The sequence below is a fragment of the Dipodomys merriami genome, unplaced genomic scaffold (genome assembly GCF_024711535.1).
Source record: "Dipodomys merriami isolate MVZ:Mamm:240054 unplaced genomic scaffold, mDipMer1.0.p SCAF_2005, whole genome shotgun sequence".
NCBI classification, from domain to species: Eukaryota; Metazoa; Chordata; class Mammalia; order Rodentia; family Heteromyidae; genus Dipodomys; species Dipodomys merriami.
Genome location: NW_027203389.1, coordinates 34741 through 52882, shown reverse-complemented (window position 1 = coordinate 52882; position 18142 = coordinate 34741). Strand labels below are relative to the sequence as shown.

The following is an 18142-nucleotide window of genomic DNA, read 5'->3' as shown; positions in this document are numbered from 1 at the left end:
TCTAGTGACTAATTGGAGATAAGAGTCTCACAGACTTTCCTGCCCGGGCTGGCTTTGAACCGTGATCCTCAGATCTCAGCCTCCTGAATAGTTAGAATTACAGGCATGAGCCACCATCTTGATGACTGAAGACCATCATCGCACACATAAGTAATGTCTGTTGCTGTGTCACAATTGTATCCTCTATGTCCATCTGGGATGTGTAAGCACATTACCTTTTTACTAAGTGCTCCTATGGGCTATGCTTTATTATCTATTATTATTATTATTAAGTTTTATCATCATCATCATCATCATCATCATTATTTAGCAACTTTTCTTCTCAGGATATAAGTCTTCTTAATATTTTCCCCTGTAATTGCTTTTATTATGCCCTTAAAATTAGCAATTAAATTTTAGGCTTTATCAAAAATAATAGCAAGTGTTAAAATTGCATATAACAGCATAATGAATAGGCTGAATAGGAATGAGATCATTTGTAATTTGGATAATTACTGAAGTTTCCATTTTTAAGGATTATACCAATTTATGTTCCCACCAGAAGTTTATAAGGGCATTTTCTCAGTCTCTCAATAAAATATGTTAAATTTTTATTGTGAAAATACCATACAGAGGGGTTACACTTACATGGGCAAGATAAATGAGTACATTTCTTATCAAGTATTGTTGTCCCCTCCTTTGTTTCACAACTCTTGCTATCCCTTCCCCTCCCTCACCCCCCTCAAGCCAAAGTTGTAAAGTTCATTTTTCGACATACCGTCTTGTACATCTCATTGTTGCAATAGGTCCACCTGTATCCCTATTTAAATGATTTGTTTTTTCCCTTCCCCTCCACAAATTATACCAACATTAAATACAGTGAAAACAGGGGTTATACCATGGGGGAGGGACATACAAAGCAACAAATAAATATCTTATAAATATGTTAGAAACAATAGCAAGAAAGAAAAATAAAACATTTGAGTCCTTATTTTCGCCTAACATCAACTTTTCTGACCATTTCTGCTTGTCTCAGAGATATACTAGTTATTGCAAATAAGGGAAACCATGGGACCTATGTTTCTTTGGGCCTGGCTTACTTCACTTAATATAATTTTTTCCAAGTCTTTCCATTTCCTAACAAATGGGGCAATGCCATTCTTTCTGATGGAGGCATAGAATTCCATTGTATATATACCATATTTTCTTGATCCATTCATCTACTGAGGGACATCTGGGTTGGTTCCAGATCTTAGCTATGGTAAATAATGCTGTAATAAACACAGTTGTGCTGGTAGCTTTAGTATGGACTTGTTTGTGATCATTTGGGTAAATGCCCCAAAGTGGGATTTTGGACAGTCATATTGGTAAAAAATGGTATCTTAGATGTAGTTTTCATTTCCTCCTATTATTTGTTACTTTATATGCTTAAGAATCATTTGCAGTTTCTTATTTGTGAACTGCTTATATCCTTTTGTTGTAATTTCTAATGTTTATTATCAAGTATGAGTATTTTATATATAAAGAGATTACTTTTCTGTTTCTTGGGTTGTTTGGTTGGTGGAGTTTTTGGTGGTACTGAGGCTTGAACTCAGGGCCTTTCTACTGGCCAGCAGGCACTCTACTACTTGAGCTATTCCACCCACCTTTTTTCTTTTTCTTTTTTGTTGGTTGGGGGGCTTGAACTCTGGGCCTGGGCGCTGTTCCTCAGCTCTTCAGCTCAAGGCTAGTGCTCTACCACTTGAGCCACGGCACCACTTCTGGTTTTCTGGCCGTTTATTGGAGATAAGAATCTCACAGACTTTCCAGGCTGGCTTTGAACCATGATCCTCAGATCTCAGCCTCCTGAGTAGCTAGGATTACAGGCATGAGCCACTGATGCCCGGCTTCCACCAGCCTTTTAAATATTGGTTATTTTCCGCTGATGGTCTCACTTTATGTGTGGCCGGCCTGAACTGCAATCCTTCTATTTGTGCTTTCCTGCATTGCTGGGATGACAAGTGTGCACAACTGGGTCTTGTCATTAGTCAGCTCAGAGTTTCAGGGCTTCATGCTTGTCAAGGGGCACTCTACTACTTGAGCCATATATTCATCTCATTTTGATTTTGTTATTTTTCAAATAGAGTCTTGCATTTATGTTTGACCAGCCTGGACTTAAATCTTCCCTCTTACACTGGGATAACAGCTACAAAGTCCAACTTTTCATTGGTTGAGATGAGGTTTTGTGAACTTTTTGCCTGGTGATAGCCATGAACTAATATCCTCCCAATCTCAGCCTCTAACTGATTTTTCATTATGTTGGATTTTCTCACTTAAGAAATTTATCATTTTTATGGCTTCTTGATTTCCTTAGCCTTTATCTCTCTAAAATTATTTTAAAATTGTTCTTCATTTTCTGTCAAGATTTTTATGGTTTTATTCTTAATTTTGTGAATCATTTGAAATTTATCTTGATGCATGATAAGGTGTGGTTTGTTTTATTTTGTGTGTGTAGTTCTTTACCACTTGAGCCTTATTTCCACTTCTGGCTTATTGCTGGTTAGTTGGAGATAAGTCACTCAGGTTTGTCTTTCCTAGGCTGCAAACTGAGAACCTCAGACATCAGCCTCCTGAGTAGCTAGAAATATAGGTATGAGCCACTAGCATCCAGTTTTGTGTGTGTGTGTGTGTGTGTGTGTGTGTGTGTGTGTGTGTGTGTGTGTGTGTGTGTGTGTGTGTGTGTGTGTGTGTGTGTGTCTTCGTTCCAGTACTAGGGACCAAACTCACTGTCTTGAGTATGCTAAGCAGTTCTGTAACTCTGAGCTTCTCTTCACCTTAGCTTGCTCCAGTTGTCCCAACAGTGATTATTAACCAAGCAGTTTTCACTCAGCAGTTGATGATGCTTAATTATATACTCAATCCTTATATGTATCTGGTCTCTTTCTGGATTTTTATGCTGGTTCATTAGCGTGGTTATCTATTCATGAGCCATTGTTACTTACTGAGACTTTATGTTGTAATATCTGCCAGTATTTGTTTCTCTTAGTTTTCTTTTTCATAGATCTATTCTGCTTTTCTGTTTTCCTTATAGTTGAATTTAAAATTTTCAAGCTAGGTGCACATGTCAGCTTGATTAAAAATGAATAAAGAACTGAAGTACAAATGAGTCCTTCTGAAATGTCTTTTATGCATGCTCCTGGTACTACTGTAGGTCTTTTGGTGTGGTGCTTTGGGAGCTGCTGACAGGAGAGATCCCCTACAAAGATGTAGATTCATCAGCCATTATTTGGGGAGTTGGAAGCAATAGCTTGCACCTCCCAGTTCCTTCCACTTGTCCAGATGGATTCAAAATCCTTATGAAACAGACCTGGTAAGATATTTCTTCCAATGTTTTTCTTTACTTTCTTTCTCAAAGGCATATGTAAAATGGCTCTAAAACAGCAAAGAGGTCTACAATGTGTCTTAGGAGTAAATCACCTGTTAGAAATAGCTCGGGATGTTGGGGTGTCATATAGGAATAAAGACCCCCAACTCGAAAGGAACTCAACAAGGCAAGGTTTACTTCTGGGGAAGGATGCACCATCCACCAAAAATCTGGTAAGCAAGCACATAGATCAAGCAGGCTGCTCCTTAACCCAGCAGGCCCTGCCCCTCTGCTCATATTGGCTGAGTTCAGGTTGACAATCTGTGAAAGGATGCAGCTCAATTAACAGGAAGTTATTAAAAGTCAAGGAACCTCTAACAGGATAGCTTAATTAAAGTGCTGAGGAAAATGATGTATGTAATTAAAATGTAATTAGCAAGGACCAATTCACCTGGCCAAAGCAGGAACCCTTCAGAAAAACAATTGTCAAGATTAACAGAAAGGAAGCGAATTACTTAGAGAGAGAGAGAGAGAGAGAGAGAGAGAGAGAGAGAGAGAGAGAGGACACTTTTTTACACACAAGTGGTGGAAAGACTAAGAGCCTTGCACTTTAAGAACCTTGGGTTTAGATACTGGCTCTGCCTTTTAAAAATTATTATAGGGGCTGGGAAGGTGGCTCAGTGGTAGAGCACTTGCCTTGCATGCCAGAGGCCCTGGGTTTGATTCCTCAGCACCACATAAGAAAAAAGAAAAAAGCTGGAAGTGGTGCTGTGGCTCAAGTGGTAGAGAGCTAGCCTTGAGCTGAAGAGCTGAGGGACAGCACCCAGGCCCAGAGTTCATGCCCTATGACTGGACCCAAAAAATAATAAATAAAATAAAAATTATTATAATTTGGGGCATGTCATCCAAATACCAGTTTTCTCATCTATAAAATAAAGATAGCCTTTCTTCTTGGAGTTATTGTGTTGCAATCAAAATGTATGAATGAAGAATCTGATATGACCTTTGAAATAGTAGGCTTTAGCAAATGAGAGCTGTATTATTTTACCAGTGAAAAAGGTCACTGAAGGTAAATTTCCATTACATCAGTGTAAGGATCTCCTAAATATATTTTTCTTTTGCCTTTCAGGACAGCAAAACTGTTTGAAAAACAAATTTTTAAAAATATTTCATAAAATAGAATAAGAGCTTCATCCTCCTGGACACAATTTTGGAAATGCACAAACATGTCTTTTTTTTTTTTACACTTTAGGCAGAGTAAACCCCGCAACCGGCCTTCGTTCCGGCAGACGCTCATGCATTTAGACATTGCATCTGCAGATGTACTTGCCACTCCGCAAGAAACTTACTTCAAGTCTCAGGTAAGCCAGAGAGGGACTGAACACACAGATGGGAACAGTCAATGAGAAATGGGAACTCTCAGAAGGGTGCCATACCTAGCCTTATGGCAGGAATGTAACTTCAATATGAAATAATAATCATGATACTTCATAGTATGAAATTTGAGAGTTTGTTAAGTACTTAACATATCTTATTCTCTCATTTGAAAAGAATGTCTGTTAGAATGTCATTCTTAGTGGGTTCTTGTGAAATTACTGAAGAAGAAAAGAGACCATACTGCTGATCTTTATGAAAATAGTGCTTTTCCTTAAAACACAAAAAACTGAAATACAGAAGAAGGCAGTTATATTATAGAAAACACCATAATAGAACTAGGCCCAGAGAAAACCTTTTCTCTAACTCCAAATTTATTTTCTTATAGCTCCACATAAAACATAATTTACTGTGTATTAGCCTGTACTATGCTAAAACCTTCTCAATATATGTAGCAAAATAAATACATAAATAACTTCTACTTAGCTCATCATTCTGTGGGTTGATAGTTTGGGCTAGGAAATTCTTCTGTCTTCAAGTCACATTCCTGCTGTCAGTTGCTGGGTTGGCAGGCAGGCCTGCTGGCCCCAGATGGCCTCATTTCTAAGTCTGTTGGTAGTCTGCCTACTAGCTGCAGCACCTCCATTTTCCAGGTACCTCTTATCCTTCAGTGGGCTACGCCGTGCCTGCCACTAGCACCCAATAAAAGTCACCTTTTGACAAGAGAATTTCAACCATACATTGTAAGGTAACGGATACCGATATAAGAAGCATGTGCTATTAAAATAAAAATACTGTAAATGGTTATGTGCCAGAGGCTCACACCTATAATCTTAGCTACTCAGGGGGTTGAGATCTGAGAATCGCTGTTTGACTTTCCAGCCCAGGCAGGAAAGTCTGTGAGACTCTTATCTCCAATTAACCACCAAGAAAAAAAACCAGAAGTGGATGTGGCTCAAGTGGTAGAGTACTAGCCTTAAGCAAAAAAGCTAAGTAGGGTGACATTGTCCAAAAAGAAATGCATCCTGCCGCATGCTAGTGGCTCACACTTGTAATCCTAGCTACACAGGAGGCTGAAACCTGAGGACTGCAGTTTGAAGCCAGCCAGGGCAGGAAAGTTCTTGAGACTTCTTAATCACTAGAAAACCAGAAGTGGCACTGTGGCTCAAAGTAGTAGCATACTAGCCTTGAGCAAAAAAGCTCAGGGACAGCACCCAGACCCTGAGTGCAAGTCCACAGAAATTTACTCTATATCTGACTTAGGTAACTGTAACCCCTCTGTACATCAACTTTATAATAACAATAAAAACATAAATAAATAAAGCTCAGGGACAGAAAGACCCAGGCACTGAGTTCATGTCTCAGGACCAGCACTCACACAAAAATAATAAAAGTGTAAATGTCACAAGGATAGTGTCTTAACAATTTTCACTGCAGATAGGGAATGGAGAGAGAGGAATACATTCAAGGTCCTCATTCCACCAGCCACAGGGAATATCAAAAGTATAAGAGTATGTCTTTTGAAGTGTGGCGAACCTAAATTGTAGCTTCATACTACAGAATTTAACTATATTATAATGAAATTGGTTATTTACCATTTAGCTTTTTATTCCCTTACTGTGTTTCTAACATGAATTTTTGTGTTTCTAAAATGAATTTTTGTGAAGTAACTCTCTCTCCCCATTGGCTTCCAGAATTATTTGAAGGATTTTTTTTTTTCTCAGAATAGACATTACCAACTAATTAAAAAAAGAAAAGAAAAAGGGGCTGGGAATGTGGCTCAGTGGTAGAGTGCTTGCCTTGCATGCATGAGGGTTCGATTTCGCAGCACCACATAAGCAGAAAAAGCCAGAAGCGGCACTGTGGCTCAAGTGGTAGAGCACTAGTCTTGAGCTGAAATGCTGAGAGACAGTGCCCAGGCCCAGAGTTCAGGCCCCATGACTGACAAAAAATAAAAAATAAAAGACTAAAATGCAACAAAAAGTTATGCTAATTTGGGAAGAGAAAGTAGACATCTAAGACATCATTGACACAGTTTTTAAGCTAAGAATATGGTACATGTTTCAGTGAATCTTAGCAACATACTTTGACTCCTCTCCTGCTAGTCTGCCGACAAGACTTGGTCCCTCATGAAAAGAGAGAGATGAGCTGGGCGCTGGTGGCTCATCTATAATCCTAGCTACTCAGGAGGCTGAGATCTGAGGATCGAAGTTCAAAGCCAGCCCGGGCAGGAGAGACTGTGAGACTCTCTCTCTCCAATAAACCACCAGAAAACCGGAAGTGGCGCTGTAGCTCAAGTGGTAGAGCACTCGCCTTGAGCTGAAGAGCTGAGGGACAGCACCCAGGCCCAGAGTTCAAGCCCCACGAACGACAAAAAAAAAAAAAAAAAAAGAATTGGGCTGGGAAGGTGGCTCAGTGGTAGAGTGCTTGCCTTGCATGCCTGAGGCCCTGGGTTCGATTCCTCAGCACCACATAAGCAAAAAGAAAAAAGCCGGAAGTGGCGCTGTGGTTCAAGTGGTAGAGTGCTTGCCTTGAGCTGAAGAGCTGAGGGACAGCGCCCAGGCCCAGAGTTCAGGCCCCACGGCCGGACCCAAAAAAAAAAAGAAAAGAGAGAGATGGAGAAGTCTTTTAAACCTTAAGCTGTGGGTAAAAACCTCAGCTTTGCATCCTGTACAATAAAAATGCATATGTCACAATTTTGAAAAGCATATTTTGGTGATAGTCCTGCACCACCTGCTATTGAGGCAGTCAGTTTAACCATTTGCATTTAGAAAACTTCAAATTCTAGCCAGGCGCCGGTGGCTCACACCTGTAATCCTAGCTACTAAGGAGGCTGAGATCTGAGGATCATGGTTCAAAGCCAGCCCTGGCAGGAAAGTCCATGAGACTCTTATCTCCAGTAAACCACTAGAAAACCGTAGCTCAAGTGGTAGAGCGCTGGCCTTGAGCTGAAGAGCTGAGGGACAGTGCCCAGGCCTAGAGTTCAAGCCCCACAACCGACAAAAAAAAAAAAAAATGAAAAGAAAGAAAAAGAAAGAAAGAAAGAAAGAAAGAAAGAAAGAAAGAAAGAAAGGTTCAAATTCTAAAGCGATCTTACTTAAATGCTCCTAAAATATCACTTCTGCATAGTACTAGGTATCAAACCCACAGTCTCATGCATGCTAGGCAAGGGCTTGACTACTTGAACCATGCCCTCAGCTCTTTTTGTTGTGTTTAATTTATGGGTAGGGTCTCATTCACTTTGTCTGGACTAGCCTCAAACTCAAAATCTCCCTGCTTTGCCTCTCAAGAAGCATGTACCACACCTGGATCCAAAACACTACTTTTGAAGCCAGTATAGCTTTTCTGAGAACTGACCATATGCAAAATACTGTGCAGAACAACCCATACCTGCAGTCCGTAATCTCATTAGGACACCTCACTTGCATTATTGAGAGGAATCATGTCGATAAAAGAAGTGCTCACACTGAGCAAAATGAAAGGTCTTTTGGAGTAAGGATAAGGGAGAAAAGGAGAGATTGGGTGGTCTTGAGGGAGGAGTGGAGAGGAAAGGAGAATTCTCAAGAGGAGAAAGGAGAAGACTGGCCTTAATACTTTGGTCATGTCTTAGATTGGGGTGCTGTAACAAAACACTGTAGAATGGGTAGCTTGTACATGACAGAAATTTATGGCCCACAATTCTGAGAGTGGGTGAGAGTGGGCCACCCACGATCACTAGACTCAGTGTCTAGTAAGGCCGAGTTCTGGTTACCCTTCTCTGTGTCCTTTCATGGTAAAGGGCAAACAAACACCCTTGGGTCCACTTTTCTAATGGTAGTTACCCCATTCAAAGTGGAGAGCCCCTCATGATTTAATAAGCTTCCAGGACTTCACCTCCTAATACCTTTACGTTGGAACTTAAGATTTCAACAGGTGACTTTGGGATGGGGAGCCGCACACATGGTAGCATCACTTAATATTCATTCATTCTTCCACATCTTCACCTCATATAAAATTTCATTTTTGTCTAAATAGTTCCAAATCTCCTATCCTTCCTAGTTCTGAGAGGTTTTTTTTTCAGGTGTATAGAAGCTGATACATCTCTGTATCTGAAATGAAGGCTTTGTCTGACAATAACACCTTTATGGACAGGCTAGTGAGGTACTAGGGAAAAGCAGCGGCCCTGGAGCCTGAAGCCCTCTTACCACTTAGCATTGTACAATGTTGACTAAGTCACTAAATTTCTCCAAATCTCACCTTGCTCCCCTAAACACTCCCCTTACTTAGGGAGTTTCTGTGGGGATCAAATGAGAAGATAAAAATGCAGGTGCATTGCAAACTATTAAGATCTCTTTGATTGTGGGATGCTATTATTCACCTCCCATAAAGGTATACAAATGTAAGGCTCCTTTGGGTTGTCACCTTCTGGGCACTTTCCTGCTGCCCACTTGAAATGAATAAGATGTCAGCTAGGAAGCCCTAATTAACTGCATTTAACACTTTCTTGCTCCAGTAGGGAAGAACTGATGTTTCACATACATGGATTTGTTCTTATCATAGACATCTTGAACCTGAGGCCTTTACCCCTCCTGCTTGCTGACAGGCTGCTCTTAGCACCAGTTATTCATTGTTATTATTGTTATTCTTTGATCTCCATTTGCCACCAAAACTGTCTGTCAAAAGTGCTGCCAGGAGTGTAGCTGACTTCTTCCTGGGAGACATGCTTCATCTGCCTCTCAGAGCAGCACGTGTATAAAAATGCAGCATGCACAAAGCAGAGATTACAAAGCAAGCAATTTCATACAAGATTAGATTCTGTTAAGGCAATTGCCTCATTCCCAGACAATCACTCATTTTCTCCAAGGAAGCTATTACTGCTCTCAGTATCCAATAACATTTTATGAGACTTTAGAAGAACATTTTGGCTTTGTCCCACATTCCAGCTGCGGGGTGGGTTATGTGCCCAATGTCTCCTATTCTCTCTGCCTTTGCACCAGTCTGGCCGAAAGACCACCCAGATATTCAGGTTTGGGACATACAGAGACCAAGCTCATTGGAGGGCTAGCCTGAAATGCCTTGTGGGTAATCTCAAGAATAAGTGGGTGTAGTTGTGGACACTCATCCTTGGAAGGCAGTGAAGAGGACTCAAGTCAAGTTAAGGACTAAATTAGATGTTCTCTAAGGTTTTCTGATGCCTCGCTACCCAAGAGGCTGACATCTGAGGATGTCAGTTCAAAGCCAGTCTGGGCAGAAAAGGTCATGTGACTCTATCTCCAATAAGCCACTCAGAAAACCAATAGTGGTGCTGTGGCTCAAGTAGTAGAGCACTAGCCTTGAGCTGAAGAGCTGAGGGACAGCACCTAGGCCCAGAGTTCAATCCCCATGACCAATAAATAAATAAATAAATAAAATTATGGTAAAATGAATATAGTTTGAAATTTGCCATTTTAACCAGTTCAATGTATAATTCAATGGCATTCAGGTTATGAAAGTACCTCTACTATTTCCAAAAAAAAAATTTTTTTGGGTCCGGTCATGGGCCCTGAACTCTGGGCCTGGGCGCTGTCCCTCAGCTCTTCAGCTCAAGGCTAACGCTCTACCACTTGAGCCACAGCACCACTCCTGGCTTTTTTCTTTTTGCTTATGTGGTGCTGAGGAATCAAACCCAGGGCCTCATGCATGTAAGGCAAGTGCTCTACCACTGAGCCACCTTCCCAGCCCTTTCCAAAAATTTTTATTCACTCTGTTAAGCATTGACTCCCTGTTCCCTCCTCCTTTAGGCTTTAATAATTTCTTTTCTTTTTTTTTTTTTTTGTGGGTCGTGGGGCTTGAACTCTGGGCCTGGGCGCTGTCCCTCAGCTCTTCAGCTCAAGGCGAGTGCTGTGCCACTTGAGCCACAGCGCCACTTCCGGTTTTCTAGTGGTTTATTGGAGATAAGAGTCTCATGGACTTTCCTGCCCGGGCTGGCTTTGAACCATGATCCTCAGATCTCAGCCTCTTGAGTAGCTAGGATTACAGGTGTGAGCCACCGGCACCTGGTGACTCTAATAATTTCTATTTTAATTTCTGTCTCTATACATTTGCCTATGGTAACTATTTTGTTTAAAGGGAGTCATACAATATATGTCCTTTACTGTTTGGCTTTTGTTTCACTAAGCATTTCAACTTCATGCATATTATAATGTGTGTCAGAATTGCATGACTTTTTATGGCTGGATAATATTCCACTACATATACAACTTTTGTTTATCCAGTCATCTTTTAATTCAACCTCATGTTGACATCTATACTGTGGAGAAATTTTAAAAAGTGACATTTGGGTACAAGAGCTTCAGTCTATTAACTGAATATTTAGAAGACTTGAAAAGGCAGACAGACCCCTCCTCCCATGTTCTGGGCTTTCATAGGTCTTCTCTGGACATAAGACAGTATCATTAATGGTGTCAAATTTCACCTTTTTTCCATGCCCTTACCTGCTTACACAGTTTACTAAAGGAAGCACCTCTTTGTGGTACCACACATGCATTTTGGAGGTGTCCCCATTGAGGAATGGAAATCTTAAGTATAACTTCATGTTAACATTCATGCTGATTTCCGTAGACTCTGGCTAGATACAGCCATCTTCTGCCTGGAATCTGCTGGGTGTTGCCTTCTTGGTGAACCAGCATGATGATCTCTGTAACGAGGCTGCCCTAGCTTCTGTCTATAGATGCTGCCATTACCTTAAGACACTGTCATCCCCCACTGGGAGCCACTGATGTTCTCAAGTCCAGAGCCACACAGAATGCTGGTTATGCAGTCCACGCTTCCTTTCCCTGGCAATGGCTCAGTGTTTTTCAAGAATTTTAGTGAGACACTGGGATCTGCCCCTCCATGCCTAGGTTAGTGGCTTTGTTAGCAGTCAATGTCCAGTCTGCCCACCCACCATTTCTTCAGCTATGCCTAGATACAGCTGAATTGCAGAGGAAATGCAATTTGGACACAGAATTCTATGAAAGTCTAAATTAGCATTTGCCAGGAATATGGTACGCTTGAGGAAATCACAGTTTTGGTTATACTTGTTACCTCTTCACAGAAGAGAACTCCTTTTTGGAAATCTACTCTTGAAATAAAAAGATAAACAGAATAAATTTATTTGAAAGTGAAAGGAAAACCATGAAAGAGTACAGTAGTGACACTGTATTCAGCAAGAGACCCCAAAGAGAAATCCTGAAAGCTACTCTCTTAAAAGCTTTCATCTTATCCCAGAGCTAGTGGTTCATGCCTATAATTCTAGCTACTCAGGAGGCTAAGATCGAGGATCATGGTTCAGAGCCTGCCTGGGCAGGAAAGTCTGTAAGACTGTCATCTCCAATAAACTACTCAGAAGTGCTGAAAGTGGTGCTGCGACTCAAGTGGTAGAGCACTAGCCTTGACTCAATAGAAGCTTGGGGACAGTGCCTAGGCCTTGAGTTCAAGCCCCAGGACTGGCAAAAAACAAACCAGCCAACAAAAAAAAAAATCAACCTGATCTGTGTTCTGATTCTTTACCAGCAGAGGGAGATAGTCCTTTTCTTGATTCCTTTTTTTTAAAAATTAACATTTGTAATATGAAGGAGTTTAATTGTTTTGATATTTCCATACATGCACACGGTGTACTTTGAGTTCTTCAAATTCACCCTTCAAGTGTATTCCCATTGCTCCCTCTCTCTCCCTCCCTTTTTCAAACATCATGTGGTAGATTTCATTATGCTGTACTTACATAAAGTTTTGTCTTAGAATCTACAACATGTTTTTGCATCTGAGAATAGTTTAAGTCCCAAATTTGATCCTCTCCCTTATCTGTCCTTTATCAGCTCTTACTTGCCATCCTTTTCTCTCTGTCTCTTTTTCCCCTCTCTCTGTGTCTCTCTTTCTGTCTCTGTCTTTTTCTCTCTGTCTTTCTCTCACCCACTCTCTTTCTCTCTCTGTTTTAGTCAGCCTTGGACTGTGACTTTACCTCCCTTCTGGAATAACAGGCATGCACAACCACTTCAGGCCTCTTGCACTCGTAAAGCTCAACTGTTCTCTTCCTAGTGCATGACTTTGATCTAGTGACTGGGAGAACAGAATTGCCTAGCACTTACCTGAACCTTTCATTTAGATGCTGTTCATGTAGGTGATAAAATTGTCACTTAACAATAGGATAAAATGTTCTTAATCTTGGGAAAATTTGGGCGCCTGAAAGTTGCTAGGCAGTTAGTAGAATCCTCTCTCGCAACATACATATGAACACCTAGTGTATTATTTAAAAAATAAGACAATCATTTCCTAAATAATTATAATATAATTTCATCTGCAATAATAGATGAGGGCCTCCTATTATTGGTTCACAACCTCTGAACAACATGTAGAAATAAATCAGTGGAGCCACACTGAGCCTTTCATGGGTTACCCAGTCCCTTACTGCTGACAGGGTTAGAGCACAGTTCCCAAACCATCACATTTGATTCCATTTAGCCTGCTAGATGGAATCAAACGTAACTTGGCTATGTAGTGGAAAGTCATAGTTCATGGTTAATAGCTCTCTGCAGAAGGAAAGTCAGCTTTAATGCTCAAACATTTGGTTATCTCTTGAAAAAAGTTGATTTTAGTATTCTATTTGTGTATCTATAAGTTAAATAAATGCAAGTTGGTTCCCCCCAAAATAGGTGAGGGCTAGAGGTATAATAGATCATTTGCCTAACATGAGCAAGGGACCAGGCTCAATCCTCCAGGTAGGAGGAAGGGGGAAGGAGAGTGATAATTAAGGATAATTCTCTATAAATTTACAATTACTTGAATATAACTTTTTGTGATTTAGATGAATATTTTTATTGTGCTAAGAACCTTTTACATGAGAGCTACCCTTTTAAAGTGTGTATGTGTGTGTGTGTGTGCGCACACTAGTCCTGGGGCTTGAAGTTAGAGCCTGGGCACTGTCCCTGATCTTTTTTTGCTCACAGCTCCACTTATACCTTCTTGTATAAGTCTCACAGACTTGCCTGCCTGAGCTGGCTTTGAACTGCAATCCTCAAATCTCAGCCTCCAGAGTAACTAGGATTATAGGTATTAGCCACCAGTGCCCTGCTGATTAAAAGATTTTAATCAGTTTTATTTTTTGTTTTGGTGGTACTGAGATTTGAACTCAGAGCTTCATGCTTGCAAGGTAGGCTCTCTTCTAATAAAACATTTTTAAATGTACAGTGCAAGATTGTTAACTATATGTTATCCTAGAACTTATTCCTCTTATGTAGATGAAATTCATAGCTGTTAATTATCAATTCTCCATTTCTGCCCCTTCCCTCCAGAAGCCACCATTCAACTCTACTTCATGAGTTTAACTATATTCTGCATACTGCATGTAAGTGGAACCATGCAGTGTCTGTCTTTCTATAACTGAGTTATTGTTAGCATAAATTACTCAAGCTTTGTCTTTGTTGTCACATATTCATGATTTTTCTTTCTAAAAGATGAATAATATTCTATTATATATATATATATATATATATATATATACACCATGTATTTTTTTATCCATCCACTGATGGACATCATGGCTAGTATGAATAGTGCAATGAATATGAGAATACTAATACCTCTTCAAGATCCAGATTTCTTTTTTAAAAAATCCCTATATCAATTCTTTTGCATAAATGGCCCAGAAATGAGATTGCTGTAATCAAGGAAACACAGACATTAAGTATTAATGAGGGGTGGAGAATTTGGAAATTTGTACGCTGTTGGAAAATAGCCTGAGGGGGTTCCTCAACAAATTAAAAATAGAACTACCAGAGATTTTGAGATATACTGCCTAACATACACATGAAGGTAATAGAGTCATTCTCTGGAACTGTTATATAATTAAAGGCATTAGCTTTCACTGGAGATTATCGTGTTCTCATTACCTCTTGGAACATATCTGATACATAATGAAACATCTCCATTTAGCTATTGTTTAGGAACTATTATCCTAGCAGAGCTTTTCCTGTTTCCTGAAAATTAGATTAGTTTAAAATCTACGCCTGTGCAAAGACTAGTGTCCTGTCACTCTTGGAGTTTCTGGCAGATTTATAATTTTATGGCCAATGGGTCTGCTGCCAGAAAGTTGTGTCCCCTCTTCTTCCATCTTTTTTTTTTTCTTATCCAGGCTGAATGGAGGGAAGAAGTAAAAAAACACTTTGAGAAGATCAAAAGCGAAGGAACCTGTATACATCGGTTAGATGAAGAACTGATTCGAAGACGCAGAGAAGAGCTCAGGTCAGCTGATCTCTGTGGTCTACCTCTTCTCCCCACCTCCCCATCCGGCCTGAGTCTTCAGATACTAGCAAGAACACCTTGTGAATGGCCATTTCACCTTCTACATACCTTTTGCCTCTACCCTGTGTCCTTATACTCTGTAAAACTGGCTCTGAAATTCTCTGTGAAATCTAAAAGGGTTGTCCTGGAAGTCTAGCATGGGGAAGGGTGATGGTTATTGGAGGCTGGGGTTGGGGCAAAGAAAGGTTGATTAATAGGTACTCAATTCTATAGGAGAAAGAATTTCTGTTGTTGTATTGTGCACTAGGTTGACTATAGGTAATAATAATGTGTTATACTTTTTATTTAGGAAGTTACAATAAAGATCTTTTGTTTGTTTGTTTGTTTGTTGGGTCTGGTCGTGGAGCCTGAACTCTGAGCATGAGCGCTGTCCCTCAGCTCTAAAGCTCAAGGCTAGCGCTCTACCGCTGTGAGCACCACTTCTGGCTTTTTTCTTTTGGGTTATGTGGTGCTGAGGAATTGAACCCAGGGCCTCATGCATGCAAGGCAAGTGCTCTACCACTGAGCCACCTTCCCAGCACCACAATAAAGATTTTTTAATGTTTCACCAGAAAGAAGTAATAATTATTTGAGAAGATAAGTTGTCCCTGACTTGAACATATACAATGTATACATGTATTGAAACATCAGATGGTATCCCATAAAGATGTACTTTTTTTTTTTTTGGTCGGTGGTGGGGTTTGAACTCCGGGCCTAAGTGTTGTCCCTGCACTCTTCAGCTCAAGGCAAGCGCTCTTGAGCCACTTCCGGTTTCCTAGTGGTATATTAGAGATCAGAGTCTCACGGACTTTTCTGCTTTGAACCGTGATCCTCAGATCTCAGCCTCCTAAGTAGCTGGGATTGCAGGCGTGAGCCACTGGCACCTGGCAAGAGGAGTTACAGTTATATAAGTAAGGTAATGAGTACATTTCTTGTTGAGCATTGTTGTCTCCTCCTCTGTTTTTTTGTTTTTTTTTGTTTTTTTTTGTTTTTTTTTTTGTCGGTCGTGGGGCTTGAACTCTGGGCCTGAGCGCTGTCCCTCAGCTCTTCAGCTCAAGGCGAGCGCTCTACCACTTGAGCTACAGCGCCACTTCCGGTTTTCTGGTGGTTTATTGGAGATAGGAGTCTCACGGTCTCTCCTGCCCGGGCTGGCTTTGAACCGCGATCCTCAGATCTCAGCCTCCTGAGTAGCTAGGATTAAGGCGTGAGCCACCAGCGCCCGGCTCCTCCTCTGTTTTTTTATTGTGAAAATACTGTACAGAGGGGTTATAATTACATGGGCAAGATAATGAGTACATTTCTTATCAAGCATTGTAGCCTCCTCCTCTGTTTCCCCTTCCCATCCCTTCCCATCCCTTCCCATCCTCCCCCCTCCTCTATTTTTTTAAAGAGAGAAAGATGCTTTTTTTTCTCTTTTCCAAACTCTGTTTTCTTCATTTGTGATACTCTGCAACAAAGTGCTTCTATTTGTCCATTCAGTTACTGTTCTAGGTGCCAAAGAAAGCTGGAAATGTATGAAGATTTAGTTCCTGACCTCAAAATGCTTATAATCTATTAAGGAATACAAGACATGCTCATGGACAACCACTGACTTATTCTGGCTGATGTGACATGCTTTCTTAGACTTGGAAGTTAATCAATGAAAGAAATGTATTGCTGGAGGCAATGCAGTTCAAGATTAAGACACTAGCAAATTCAGTGTCTGTTGAAGACCTATCCTCATACATCAATACACTTTTTAGAAGAGAAGAGGCCCTTCGACTTCATCTATAAGGCCACAAATCTCATTATGAGGTCCCCTTTCTCATGAGAAAATCACTTCCCAAAGGCCCACCTCTTAATATCCCCACCTTGGAATGTGCATTTGTCAGGGCCACACAAATCCATACTAATAAGCAAGATAGCTATACATGACATGGACAGGTATAATCATAGTATTTTCTTCAAATTCTTATTTCCATTTATGTATGAATATGTTATACTTTTTTTAAACTAACATAAGCAGAGGCTACAAGCAAAGCTAGGCACCAGTGGCTCATGCCTATAATCCTAGTTACTCAGGAAGCGGAGATCCGAGGATCATGGTTCAAAGCCAGCCCTGGCAGGAAAGTCCATGAGACTCTTATCTCCAACTACCAAAAAAATCACAAATGGAGCTATGGCTTAAGTGCAGAGTGCTAGCTTGAACACAAAAGTTCAAGGACAGTGCGTAGGCCCTGAGTTCAAGCCCCAGGAAAGATACAGAAAAAAATAAAGGCTACAAGCAATACATAAATTCTAATTCTATTTATTTTGGGGGGGGTGGTCAGGTCATGGGGCCTGAATTCTGGGCCTGGGCACTGCCCCTCAGCTCTTCAGCTCAAGGCTAGCACTCTACCACTTGAGCCACAGCGCCACTTCTGGCTTTTTTTTTTTTTTCTGCTTATGTGGTGCTGAGGAATTGAACCCAGGGCCTCATGCATGCAAGGCAAGCACTCTACCACTGAGCCACCTTCCCAGCCCATAAATTCTAATTTTAATCTATGATCTACCTGGCTTTGTACTGACTAGGCCTTAAGGGTAAAACATGTGGAAAGCCTGGATTTTCCATCTTCTACTCCTTGTCTGAGTTAAACAAGAAAGCTTTAAAAATAGAGGACCTTAGGGCAAATGCTTTAGAAATAAGCCATCCTGGTTTTTATTTCATTACAGTGGACCTTTATTCTCTAAATTAGTCATCTTTGCTGATCCTGTGTTGTCTTTGATAGGCATGCACTGGACATTCGTGAACATTATGAGAGAAAGCTTGAGCGGGCTAATAATTTATACATGGAGCTGAGTGCCATCATGCTGCAGCTGGAGATGCGGGAGAAGGAGCTCATTAAGTATGTATATGCAGACCGGTGAAGGTCCTTAGTGATTGGTCCTTAGCAGAGATACACTGCTCTTACATCTTGCTGCTACTCTGAACTGGCAGATAGTTCATTCATTCAACATTCGTCCTAGGGTGTGCACAGGTCTCTGCCTGGGTGAGGCAGAATGAGCAAAGCTGCTGCAGAGCTGGATAACGAGGACCACACACTAGAGCAACCCAGGGTCCAGTGACCCTGGGTTTTCGTATCAAGAATTTGGTGTAGGGGCTGGGAGTGTGGCTTAGTAGTACCATTCATGAAGCCCTTGGTTTGATTCCTC

At 40.8% G+C, this 18142-nt stretch overlaps 1 protein-coding gene across 1 annotated transcript in view; it reads left to right on the top strand.

Annotated features, from left to right (window-relative positions):
- LOC138833131 (mitogen-activated protein kinase kinase kinase 13) overlaps positions 1 to 18142 on the top strand; it is a 52171-nt gene that overhangs the window by 18341 nt on the left and 15688 nt on the right. Inside the window, exons 5-8 of the mRNA XM_070031478.1 lie at positions 3170 to 3328; positions 4575 to 4683; positions 14823 to 14932; positions 17719 to 17835. Of these exons, the coding sequence (XP_069887579.1) occupies positions 3170 to 3328; positions 4575 to 4683; positions 14823 to 14932; positions 17719 to 17835 (495 nt within the window). The remainder of the gene's footprint in view (positions 1 to 3169; positions 3329 to 4574; positions 4684 to 14822; positions 14933 to 17718; positions 17836 to 18142) is intronic.